The sequence below is a fragment of the Octopus sinensis genome, unplaced genomic scaffold, assembly GCF_006345805.1.
Source record: "Octopus sinensis unplaced genomic scaffold, ASM634580v1 Contig01696, whole genome shotgun sequence".
NCBI classification, from domain to species: Eukaryota; Metazoa; Mollusca; class Cephalopoda; order Octopoda; family Octopodidae; genus Octopus; species Octopus sinensis.
The window spans coordinates 2,501-16,939 of record NW_021825007.1 but is presented as its reverse complement, the minus strand read 5'-3'; the positions used below and the strand labels follow the sequence as shown (position 1 = coordinate 16,939).

The 14,439-nt window shown below is 36.5% G+C and overlaps 1 protein-coding gene across 1 annotated transcript; it reads left to right on the top strand.

The window, feature by feature from the left end:
- The first annotated feature begins 4,138 nt into the window (after positions 1-4,138).
- On the top strand, positions 4,139-12,184 carry LOC118760912. Its single transcript, XM_036498528.1, has 2 exons — positions 4,139-5,261; positions 12,086-12,184. The coding sequence occupies exons 1-2, from the start codon at positions 4,139-4,141 to the stop codon at positions 12,121-12,123; spliced, it is 1,161 nt and encodes a 386-aa protein (XP_036354421.1). The 3' UTR covers positions 12,124-12,184.
- Positions 12,185-14,439: the final 2,255 nt, after the last annotated feature.

The window sequence follows — 14,439 nt, the reverse complement described above, 5'->3', positions numbered from 1 at the left end:
ATATTATAGTCTCTTTATATATATAAAGATGCATATATGTATATATATACGTATATATATGCATGTATATACTCATATGCATGTATATACGTGTGCACAACCATTCCTACCACCCTACACACGCAGTCTCACAGAGTAGATTTAATAGTAAGATCTGAGAATATAAACAAAGAGAGAGTAAAAAGGAAAAAAATAAATAGAGTCATGTAAGGTAGAGACGATGGCAAAAAAAACCCACAAAAAAGACTGCCAAGAAAGAAGACAAATGCCTAAATCATAAAACAAACAAAAAACAAAATAATAACACATTAACATAAGTAAATGAAAAACATACGCATATATGATATATATATATATATATATATATATATCACATGGGTGTTTGTGGGTGTAGGTGTATAATATATATATATATATATATATATATGTGTATATATACATATTCTACCTAATATGTTATTCTACCTAATATATAAGTTATTATTATTATTTTGTAATTTACTTAATCATCGGTATAATATTGTTATTTTTAATATTTCTATTATATGTAATTTTCTAGATGGTGTAATTTAATTGTTCATTTTGAATTGATAAAAGGTGTTTTTTTTCCTAATTTATATACATACATACATACATACATATATATATATATATACTTATGAAAGTATGTACTCTCACATACATGCGTACATGTCTGTATATAGTTCTCTGTGAATGTGTATGCATGTATGTGTGCGTACATAAACTTGTGTGTGTGTGTGGTTCTTCAGACGGTAGTTATTGGGGGAGCTTTTTTTTTTTCATTATGTCTGGTTTACAACTTTCTAAAGAAACCGAAGATATTATTCCTGTGCCAAAGTCATTTGGTAAGTACCTCCAAGTAAGTACCTCCAAGTAAGTACCTCCTAAGCTGACAGGCAATTTGATAGCAGCAACGGCGTAAGCCATTTTACCAAGGAAAATCTATTGTACGAGCGCGTGCGAGCGTGTGCTTGTGTTTGCATACATACATACGCACACACATACATACATACATGCATACATACATACATACATACATACATGCATACATACATGCATACACACACACACACATTCATACATACATACACACACACACATTCATACATACATACACACACACATTCATACATGCATACATACATACATACATACATACATACATACATACATACATACATACATACATACATACATGCATGCATACATACACACACATACATACATACATACATACATAAATACATACATACATGCATACAGGCATATATATACATCATACATACATACAATCATATATATACATCATACATACATACAATCATATATATATATACACACACCCACACACATATATATATATATGTATATGCACATACTTATATATAGGCACTCATATATGCTTATATACTTATACACACACACACACACACATATATACATATACACACACAGATAAACAGACATCTGTATGTATATGAATATAAATGTAAATCTATATATGGTATTTGTAAACTCATATGTCTGCTTGTGTGTACATACATAAATATATACATACATATATGCACACATATATACATATATACATAAATATATATATATCTTTATATGTATGTATATACATACTTACATAGATAGACACAAACACATGCACATATATATGTATATACATATATATATATACATATATCCACATTATGAGTGCAAAATCCTCGTCACTAATCCGTTAATCTATCTATCTATCTATCTATCTATCTATCTATCTATCTATCTATCTATCTATCTATCTATCTATCTATCTATCTATCTATCTATCTGTCTGTCTGTCTATCTATCTATCCATCTGTCTCTATCTATCTCTATCTATCTATCTATCTACATCTATCTATGTAATTTGAATCTGTCTCAAGTAAGTAGACTTCACTTTCGATTTCGTGCGAATATTAAGTGGAGACATCAGGAAGAACGTCTTTCAAATTATTTCGTTTCTGGCGATTGCGCTTTCATAGTTCGCAGCAGACCAGGGTTCGTTTCACACAACAGAAAAGCAAACTTCTACGTAAATATATACATGTAATTGTCATGGCACATGCGTAGTTGTATGGCGGTAAGTTCACTTTCCAACCTAATGGTACCGGGTTCAGTCGGCAACTAGCACCTCGGACACTACTATATTAAATCTACTATATTAAATCAAAGCCTTGTTAGGCAAATCCAGGCACATCGGCTGAACATTGAGGCCGATGGTTGAATACCTTCCCAAAGAGCCATGGACTGCTAACAAAACTTTACAACAATGTTTTGCAACAACCTAGTATGATTCCCTCTTGGTTAGTTAATGGTGTTACATTACTACTTCTAAAAAATGAAGAAACAAATGAACCAAAAAATTATAGACCCATCACCTGCTTAACAACAATATATAAAATACTATCATCTGTTTCGAGTGAATATATAGTTTTTTTAATAGAAAGTGGCATATTCCCTAATGAGCAAAAAGGTTGTAAACGTGGGTCTTATGGTTGTAAAAGATCAGCTACTCATTATTAAGATGATCCCAGAAGATTGTCACAAACGACACAAAACATGTCGATAGCCTGGATAGACTATAAAAAGGCTTTTGATAGTCTACCACATAGCTGGATTAAAAAATGTATGGAAATGTATAAAATAGCGTCTACTCTGCGAAACTTTTTGCCTGTAAGTATGAGATCATGGAGAAACACACTGACTTTGAAGAGTGACAATGAATCTCTCAATGCTGGAGATGTAAAAATTTCCTGTGGTATTTTCCAGGCTGACCCTCAATCACCACTCCTCTTTTGTTTAGCTTTAATAACTCTCTCGAAGTTGCTCGATGATATACAACATGGCTATAAAATGTTTGATAAAAATATACATCACTCCCTCCATCCAATCGACGTCGTTACCTGAACAGGTGCACAAGTTTTCCACGCCTCAGGTGTCGAAGTGATCGCAGAGAAACGTGAGATGAAGTGTTTTGCGCAAGAAAAACAACGCACTACCCGGTCTAGGTGTTGAAACCACGATGTCGCGTTCGTGAGCGCAACACTCTAACCACCAGGCCACGTGCCATCACCAATAACAATCCTTTCTACTCTAGGCACAAGGTCTGAAATATGGAGAGGGCGGGAGTTGATTACATCGCCCCATCCCTCCACTTCTCCACCGGTACTCAGTTCATCGAAGAATGCGAAGGAAACACCGGCGCTATTTGAACTCTGTCCAGCGTGCTAACGATTCTGCCATCTCACTGCCTTAAACTGTTGCTGCTGCTGCTACTACTACTACTGCTGCTGCTACTACTACTACTACTACTACTACTACTACTACTACTACTACTACTACTACTACTACTACTACTACTACTACTACTACTACTACTACTGCCTGTCAGGGTGCCAGTTATGTGTTAATTAGTATGTAACCACCCAAACCAGGGTACGTTGAACTCAAAGGATGCAGCACGGTGGATGCGAACTATTTCAGCGGATGAGCTTATTGGAATCAATGACGAATTACCTGTGGATGCTGAGCGTTTGAACAGACAACAAATCGTCCACGGCCAGGTTCTCTTAGCAAGCTATGGCTATCGTCCGTTTTTTTGTGGTACGTGCAGGTGAGGTATTTCCTTTTATATGAAAAAAGACCAGCGTGACTAAAACTCCAACCAGACGTTCATGCCGTATCGCTCGATCGGGAACATGTGGCGTGGAGGAGTTACATGTCGGTAGGCAAGTCAAGTCACCCGATCGAATAAAGGTGATAAAAGCGTTTGTTTCTGTGTAAATCTGTAGCCTTGATGCGACAAGGAGGTGTTTAAAGTTTCAGTGTGTACTACGTCATAATCAACAAGTGCAACATGACGTAGCGATGGGTCTGGCTTGAGATATAACCTCAAACTTCAGTTCATTCACATTTCGAATTGACGTTCCAAAGCGAATTCTGGTTGATATTTTATATTCATAAATTTCAGGTTTCGAAACAGTTCATTTGATAACCTTTGTAGATGAATTAATCGATGCTTTTTCTACTTGATCAGTTTTACTGATTGTATCCTTGATAATTTCGTCCGTGCGTGGATTTTCTTTTGAAAATGCTCGAAAAGCCTCCGGACGAAAATCTCAACTTGAGAGATTATCTGATGGACCTTTTCTCGAGGATCGGCCATTGTTTCATGAATTTTTTCTTCTGCTGTTGCATCTCAAGAAATGATGCGTCTGTGGAAGAAATTATTCCTTGCCTCGGTCAAATGCCCACTGTGGACTCATGTACGCAAACCGATTTCTTACCACGCAAAATAAACGTCTCTCAACAAGTTGTTCCAAATTCAAATGTCTGCACCAATGATTTGAACACAAAATCTGGTTCAACTCCATTGCAAGAATCCTCATACAGATCAAGCTCCGCTTCTTATTTAATCGCAACAAACTCTCCTGACTTAAAATCTAAATCTGTTGTCTTCCGTCCAGAGGAAGACATCATTGAATCAAAGGTTATTCTCGATTCAAATGAAGATTCCACTCCTATTGTTAGAGCCAAAACTGTTTCTTTCTGCCTCGAAGATGATATCTATGAACCTAAGCTTGTTCATGACATAATGGTTAGAAGCGCTTCAGCAAAAACTACTAACCTCCAATCACTCTACGATTTCCACGATCAAACTAATGTTCAAGAACTTGATGACGAAATTGCCTCCGATTCTGATTCCTTTTATACAGCAGAACCAATGCATAGTTCAAAGTTGTCTTATGATTCAGACCTAGGTAGCTATGTTGACTCAGGCACGGATAGCAACAAAAGTGAATCCTATCATACTGTAGAACAAGCATCTGACCAAGAAGAAGGGGAATATCTTTCGTTGAAAAATTTAAAATACATTTTGGGTCCAGGTGTAAAAAATGTTGGTCATGGGAATGTAAAATTAATTTCTGTATCACCCTGTCCAGACATTTGTAAAGCAGTCTGTTTTAAAGCCTTCCATGATTCACGTAAAGGCTGCTCAACCAGGGACATCGATAATTCAACTGAGGGAAAATGTTCTTCTCTGGAGCGTCGTGGATCGCAAGAGCCGGACGGTGTTCCGAGCATGGGTAAAGGAAATCCGGAGAAGGGCAAAAAACACAAAGTGAAAGAATTGAACAACTCTCCTACAGGTGTATCTTCTGTTCCATGGCCTGACGATTTCAGAGACTTTGAAGAGATAGATCTAGAAGAGGTGTAGTATAAAACATTATTTATGAATTGTATTCCAACACAGCAATAGCTACAATACACGACAGCAAAGCATGGCTCACACAACTTGTAAAAACTACACTTCTTCACGTACACACACATGCATACACGCACACACACACACACACACACACACACACACACACACACACACACACACACACACACACACACACACATTCACAACATTAAGGTCTTAACACTACAAATACCTCAATATTTATGGACTTTTAAACAAGGAAGCATAAGAGAAATATGCATTGGAGAAAAAAATAATAATAATGCTTTAGAGTAAATATAATTTGGACTGAAAGAACAAGAGACACGAATATATGTTTGAACGAATGCCAATGAAAAAGGAAAGCTAAAAATAGTTATATTAGAGATAAATACATCAGTACGACGAAGTAATACAAAAAAATGGAAAGAAACGAAATGATAAACATTGATAACCGTATAAAGGTATAATATAAAGATAAGTTATATCTCAGATGTAAGAAGGAGAGGGGGAAAAAACAACGACTGAAGAACAATGGAGGAGAGGTTAAGGATGACGTTTGTAATACTAATACTAAAATCTTAAGAGATCGAAGATCGAAGGCGACAGAAAAATGGAAGAGTATAAAACATTTTCAATCGATTTTTTTTTATAAAAAAACTGATGTTGATATTATTTATAACTATATTTCATTGGAAATATAGATTAAGGTGCACGATTATAAAACCCAACAAAGACAAAATGTCGGTTAGTAGGAAGTACTAAAAATATTCTTTGAAAATGGAAGAGGATCCGTTAGTCGAAGACCACGAAGAACAATCTATTCTAAGAAATGAATTTGAAGACATGAAAGTTCACAAAATAAAGTTGGTATCTCGTTAGTACAAACAATATTTTCATGGTTGTCAGTCGTACTAGTTATAACACCATCATACTAGTAATAACATCATCGTGTACCTCGGTTTAGTAGAGCACCTATGGTTGTACCAAGCTGTAAGGTGAGCAGACGAAGGGACCTTTATGTGGTCACTTGACCAGCTAGAAATAGCAGCCAAATCTTCATCAAAATACACCCTATCGTCTAAAAAGGAAAAGAAAAGAAAAAAAGGGACAAATTCGATGATGCAGTCTGGGATAGATTTTAACTAGAAGAGAAGCGTGGGATTAACTGGAATGCCTCTGATCATAGGTAGGCTCAAGACCAGGGGACAAACCGATTAAGTTCTATGTCCCCTCCTGTGTAGAAAATTGATGTCATTAACACCACCAACGAACCCCTAACAAGACCCCCCTCTTTACTAACAAAGTTACTAACATTGCATTTGTTGTTGTGTTTCTTGTTGTTGACCTCCACGTCACCAGTGTTGTATATCGGCGGACCTACAATCAAACTACAATCAAAGATATTCCAGTTACGACCATCCCGTTGTGTATATCTAAGATTGTCTGTGTCTCCTGCCTTTTTTCTTATTTCTTTAAAAGGCTTAAGGGTGTGATTTGAGGAAGATTTGGCTGTTATTTCTAGCAGGTCTAAGTTCCTTCGTTGGCTCCAGTAGAGCTTCTAACACTGTTAGGTGTAGACTACGCCGTGACTACATGTAATATTGTTGTACAAATATGGACTTGATTTTGTGATCTTCACTTATGTCTGATGGAATGCGTTGGAACATAAAGCCGAAAATAATATACATGTATTCTTTTATTCTTTTATTCTTTTACTTGTTTCAGTCATTTGGCCGAGCAAATCGACGCCAGGACTTATTCTTTGCAAGCCTAGTACTTATCATATCGTTCTTTTATGCCGAACCGCTACGTTTCGAGGACGTAACCAAACCAGCTTCGGTTGTCAAGCGATGGTGGGTGGGGGGGGAACAGACACACAAGCATACACACGTATACGCACACACACACGTATATATATATATATATATATTATATATATATATATATATATATATATATATAATATATATATTATATATATACATATATATATATATATATATTATATTATATAATATCATTTAACTATATCAACTAATTGCAGCAACAAAATAGCTTTCAGATTATACATATATAACATCTTTCTCCCGTTACTACTAAAATCCCGATGGTGCCCCTAAGAAAATAGCAGGGTTTGTGACTCAGCTACCGATAAAAAACAAAACAAAAAAAAAAAAAACACGCACAGAATAGACTATATCTAGACTGTATGAATAAAATTCGGATTAGCGGAATCACAACACACAACCCTTGGCCCCATGGATGCAGGAGGGATTACATCTCACAGTACTCGGTCATAAGAGTATTTGGTGGATTACAACAATTGGTACTTGGCCATAAGAACACCGAAGGACGAGAGTACAGAACTCTGGACCAGAAGAATTTAGGCGGAACTAAAACAAACAATATAATATTTAGTTGGAAGGAAGACAGATATGATTGATTGATTGATTCTAGTTTCAGCTCACGAGCTGTGGCCATGCTGGGGCACCGCCATTTGGTGTTGCTACATGATTTTACTTCACGAATGCTTTTTGGCAACTGCCATTTGGTGCATGAGAGAGTTCGATGCAGCTGCCCTCATCTACACCTCCTGCCGTGAAGTTGGTTCATCTGGGATACCTGACAAGAAGAGATCCAGTTTCATTTTAAAGACATCTGCATCCACCCCATGCAGGTCTCTTTGGTTCTTCGGGAGGATATTGAAGAGCTGTGGGCCTCGTCAACATGATACAACACTTGGACACTATGTCAACATGATACAACACTTGGACACTAGAACAAGAAAAATCCCTATACTGATGAATCAAGGACAAGAAAGAGAATAACATATAACTAATGATTACAAAAATACACGAGAAACAATAAACACTCAGCTTGAAATCAGGAGTGGGTTAAGATTTTACGGGAAAGATTGTAAACATTCAGTACCAGGCCGCTTTAGAAGGATTACATGCAGGAATCTACGTAATACACGAGGGATTCCTGAATTCAAAAGATTACAGGACGGTCTGCAACCATTCTTCTAGCTACAAATAACAGAGACTCAGAGGGAATTTCAATGCCCAGGATCTAATACAGGATGGACTAGACAACCCAGGGACTAATGCATCAGGGAATATATTACACGCTAACTGATTACAGGAACATGAGATGGAATATGGTCACACAGGCTTGGCAAAAGACCACAAAAATCAAGATGTCAGCAAGTTCTTGATCACTAGAAACTAGGAGCGACTACAAGCCCCAGGTTATTGTCAAAAAGAGCGGAAGGAATTGTGACAATCAGGAATTGATTGATTATTGATTATATACAAAAATATACAAGTTGGCAAACTGGCGGAATCGTAAGCACGCCAGATAAAATGCTTAGCGGCATTTCGTCCGTCTTTACGTTCTGAGTTCAAATTCTGCCGAGGACCACTTCGCTTTTTATCCTTTCGACTAGCCCATAACCGAACATTTTAGGCTTTGTGGGTTATAGTAAAAAGGATTATTAGAACACAGAACAGCATAAAGAATATGGCTTTCTGGCTCGAGAATACAGGAAGGGAATATAACATCTAACTTTATTATCAGAAGTCTACAAAAGTGAATATAAGATTCAGTTATTGATCACAAGAGTATATTGGAAGAACTGCTTAAAGGTCACAGAAGAAACGCAATTGACCGCTGCACCGGGATCGAATCCACCGAAACATTGCCACGGTGTTATCAGTTGATGCCCAAACATCCAAACACATCAAACACCATCAATTCGAAATATTAGCACGAGAGCAAGCCAACGAGGGGGACGTAATCATTTGATTTGCTAGAAATAGCAGCCGAATCACTTCTTCAAATCACACACCCCCTTAATCATTTTGTGAAGAGGAGAAAGGGACATATTGGATGATTATAGCCCTGCATACAAAAACCGATGCGGTGGTCGTGGAATGTCTTCAACCATTGATCTGTCGGGTTAGGGCGGGCCTGAGGTTAAACAACAACAACAACAACAACAACAACAACAACAATAGCAACAGCAACAACAACAACAATACTAAATTCATCATCCCGTCTAATATTTATTTTTCATTTTACTGCTTACAGTCCTCGGACTGTGGCCGTGCTGAAGCATGGCCGGCAATAGTTTTCAGTCGGTGACATCAATTTTAGTACACCTTTTAATCTGGCACTATTTATATCCATCCTTATTTGTTGAACTGCTCAGTTAGGGTCATGTCATAAATGGGTACAACCTAAACAAGAACACCGGATTTAAGACCGGTGTTAAATATAGTCACGCAGCTGCTAAGAACTCTGTCGCTCTTTTTCACACACACACACGTAAACACCCACCCACGCACGTGTGTGTGTGTGCGGGGGGGGTGTAAGGGAATTATACCGTCCAGCATTTAAAGTTTAAATCCTAGGTGCTTGAATTCTTACCTATGCAAATCAGTGTATGGCAGTACAACTCATCGCCTGCCACCCCCATCAGCACCACCGCCCTACAAATATATACTCTACATAATGTACTGAGTGCTCTTTTGTTTCGTTTGTCGTTTAATTGATATCATTCAGGAGTATGTATGTATATATGGATTGATGGGACGATGTATGTGTGAGTGTCTATCTATCTATCTATCTATCTATCTATCTATCTATCTATCTATCTATCTATCTATCTATCTATCTCTCTCTCTCTCTCTCTCTCTCTCTCTATCTATGTATAAACATATACATTATATATGTATAAATATACCCATATATATATATATATATATATATATATATATATATATATATACACACATATATGTATACATGTGTGTGTGTGTGTATATATATAGGTATATATATGTATACATATATATATATATGTATATATATGTGTATATATATATGTATTTATATATGTATATAGATATATCTATATCTATCTTTCTATCTATATGTATATGTGAGTGTGTATGTGTGTGTGTGTGTGTGTGTGTGTGTGTGTGTTTGCGTGCGTGTATGTGTGTTTGTATACGTTTATGTGTTTGTTTTGCAAGATTCCTGATATGAAATCGTGTTTGGAAACGGATATTTTTATAATTTGGGATGGTCATCATTTTTGCCAATTAAACACAGACACTATTCATATGATGTTCACTACAGTAGCAGCAGCAGTAGCCGCAGCAGCAGCCGCAGCAGCAGCATCATCAGTAGTAGTTGTAGTAGTAGAAGTAGTTGTTGTCGTTGTTGGGGTTATTAGCCTCCAGGTCCGCTTTGATCTAAGAGATCTAAGCAGGAAAGCTTTCCAACCATGACCAACACTACCTTTTTGTATCCTCTAAACAGCATCATACAAGTTGTCATTTTTTAGGGCAGCCCTCATCGGGGAGACCTATGCTCAAAGACATTCCAGCCGTGACAAACAGCCATACCGGGTAATCCATAGCTTTATCCAATTTGGCATTTTGAAGAAAATTGGGTGTGAGTTGAGGGAGATTTGACTGCTGTTTCTAGCTGGTCAAGTAACCCCTTAGAGGTTCATGTATTGGTTTATGCTCTGATTCTTGTGTGGTTGTCGAGGTTATGATGTATGTGATAAACGTGATGGATGTGGCTGGTGTTATAGTGGTTTCGAGTTGGGACAGGAGCTGCAGTGGCGGGGTTGATGTTGGTGACGGTAACTATGGCAACGAGGGGAATTTCTGTTTTACGGCTGCCGGGTGGGTAGTGCGGTTAAGAAATTTGCTTCAGAACCACGTGGTGTTGGATTCAGATATTACGCAGTGGGACTGAACGCGGATCCATGTGGTTGGTAAGCAAGCTTCTTACATCACAGATACAACTGTTTTCGAAGGAAGTTTCGTATTGTGCTCGGCTTTTTCGCCGTTTAGTTTTTCAGGCTTCATAACACGTGTGCTTGAAAAACTGTAAAAAGCGAAAGGCGCTTCACACAACATAATACTTCCTTCTAAAATATTTGTATCAATCCGGTTTTTCAAAATATATTCCTATATAATTAATATGCAATTTATATAATTAATTCTTATGTAATCAATATTCTTCAAATATTCTGACTGTATCATGAATGATTCGCAGAACCATTTTTTAATATACATGTATATATATATATATATACTAACATGAGTATATATATATATATATATATATAATATATATATATATATATATATATATATATATACTCATGTTAGTATATATATATATATATATATATATATATATATATATATATATATATAGAGAGAGAGAGAGAGAGAGAGAAAGAAAGTGTGTATCAGTTTACTTGTCCGACTGCCTAGTTGTCTATTTTAACCCTTTTGCATTGAAAGCAGCCATATCCGAACCAAATATTCTTCCTGTTTTAAGTTCAAATTGACCAGATTCTACATCTCGTAGCTACCCTGCAATGTCATTCTGAAAATATACAGTCGCATCATTGAAATCTTGAAGCTAAGGATTCATTAAAAACAATGGTTAAAGTCTTACCTTTCGATGTGTAAGCCATTTTTAAAAATTTAAGATAATGATGCATAAGGTAAAACTTGCATCCCATTATTGTAGTACTCCGCATTATAATTTATGCAAATTAGGACTTTTTCTTTTTCCCACCACCTAGTTGCAGCTCAGCTTTCAATTTATGTACTTAGTACACCAAAGATAACACACAGCTTTTAAAAACTTAAGCTAAATTCAAAAATTGCCCATGAGCTGTATAATTGAGATGGTAGTTCAGCAAAAGCTGTCTCTCCAGATAATGGAGAGAAGAAATATTGCAGTGAAAGTACTTGATTCTTAAACCTTTTCGGGCTGTCGCCTCTCTGGTATCCGGGCCACGTTCCTAGCGCCCCTAACTCACCGCCACAAACACAGACTGCTTTCTGCAGCAAATTCAGAACAAATGTATTTCACAAATATAAGTTAATCTAATCAACCCATTATGTTTTTTTACATCCATCGCCTTTTTTTGGTCAACCCATTATCGCCCACTTTTCTTCAATGCTCCCCTCCGATCTTTCCACCGCCCTCAAGGGAGAACCACTCACTTTGAGAACCTCTGTTCTTGACACACAAGGTGCAATACAGAAAACTAAACTCAACGTGATTCGAACTTTCACACACTGCATTACGTTGAGCAATAAACTATCCTCATTTCAACCTTTTGACTACATAATTAAATTTCGCAATTTCCGTAATTATGTAAATTATCCGCCAAAGAAAACAAGTCAGAATTGATATTTTTTTGCATCTGCAATACTTTGGCAGTATTTAAAGTAGGTACGGTTTGCATATCCACTATTAAAAGTATGTGATTCTAACTCCGGAAAGCGATATTTCGGTGAAATATATGAAAAAATTTTAAAAATCTGAAGAATTGTCTTTTGTCAAAAGAATCAGTGGGGATGTCTCCGCTTCTCTCAGTAGAAGGAGAAGTGTTTTTTCAAAGTTTTTGAGTAAAACAGTTTTTTGCAGTTAATGGTAATAAAATTTTCCGTGTATATAACCGTTTTTCGCTTTCAAAGGGTTAAAAAGAAGAAATAGTAAAACACATTAGTAAACAGTAGGAAATGATTGATGACTATACCAGGGAACTGAAAACAGAATATACATATATATATATATATATATATATATATATATATATATATATATATATATATATATATATAAAGGAAATGACATTATTATGTCTGGAAGATGTTAGACTTTATTCGGAAGCAGATTTCACACAATTTTGTTTATTCTCATTTCTGAAAATAAACGGCTTTGGGATGGTCGCTGGTGATGTGATCTCATGTTGTAGAATAATTCTACAGTAAAATAGATTTTGGTTTGATCCTCACCGGGGAAAAGCTTCACCAGTTTGAATGTGCAACTGAAATATAGTAAGAAATAGCAATTGTTAGTTGTGGTAATGATGTACTGGAGGTGATGACGAATCATGGTGTATAGAGATAAACAGGGAAAGAAATTCTGAAAAGTAAGAAGCGGATTAGAAGTGGGAGTTAAAGCTTTCGTGCTAAAGAAAGTGGGTGAAATTGATATAGACATGTAAACACGAATTGGAAAAATACAATAAAATACCAAAGCGTAGCAAAGTCTAAAACGGTACTATATCATTTCACCTCTCTCCCCCACCGCTCTCTTTCTCTCTCTCTCTCTCTCGCTTGCTCTCTCTACATTTGAAATTTTTTTGAATTCTCGCTTTGTATATAAAGTAACGGCATCTTTCTATATAGATCTTCTATTTATATGTACACACACACACACACACACACACACACACACATATATATATATGTTGACTTGTTCAGCAAGTGTAAGATTGGTGGAATGGAGAGCTTCCTCATACAATCATAATTGCACTGGACTGGCCATGTCATCAGAATAAGTGACGAAAGTATACCCAAAGTCCTTGTGTACAACTAAATTGAGAGTGGGCACAGGTATATCGGTCGACCATGACTCAAATACAAGGACAAGCTGAAGAGTAACCGCTTAGAGATGGAGATAGCTCACAACACCTTTGGGCGAACAACCTTGGAACGAGCAAAATGGAGATTGCTGTTTGAAAATGGTATTAAAACCCATGTTGCATGGTTTCGGGGTGAAAGGCAAAGGAGAAAAGCGGCTGCAAATACACAACCTGCACCGCCTCTAATCCTCATACTTGTGTGGCTTTCTTTGCAAATCGTTGGCGGGACTTAAATGTCACATTCGACTGACAAAGAACGAGTAAGTTGTCGGAGACTCATACGTCGAAACCGACGGGAGAGTGCATCATATATATATATGTGACCGCGTGTGTATCGTTGGCGATTTTCTTTCTCCGTCTGTCCCTTCCTTGAACCTTTCCGTTTTCTATGTTTCTGACGAAGAGCTCCGCTCGAAACGTTAAATCCTCCTACTTTCTTTCCTTTCCTGAGCGTCCAATAACATTATACTTGTTGCACGTCCTCGCGTTGTTATGTTCTTTTTGTTCATGTTTGGATTAACTATATATATATATATATATATATATATATATATATATGTATATATATATATAACCAAGAAAAAAGTAACAAGAAGGATCAGTAATTTAGTACAATTGTTTCATACTAAGAACATATGAAACAATTGTACTAAATTACTGATCTATTCTTGTTACTTTTTTCTTG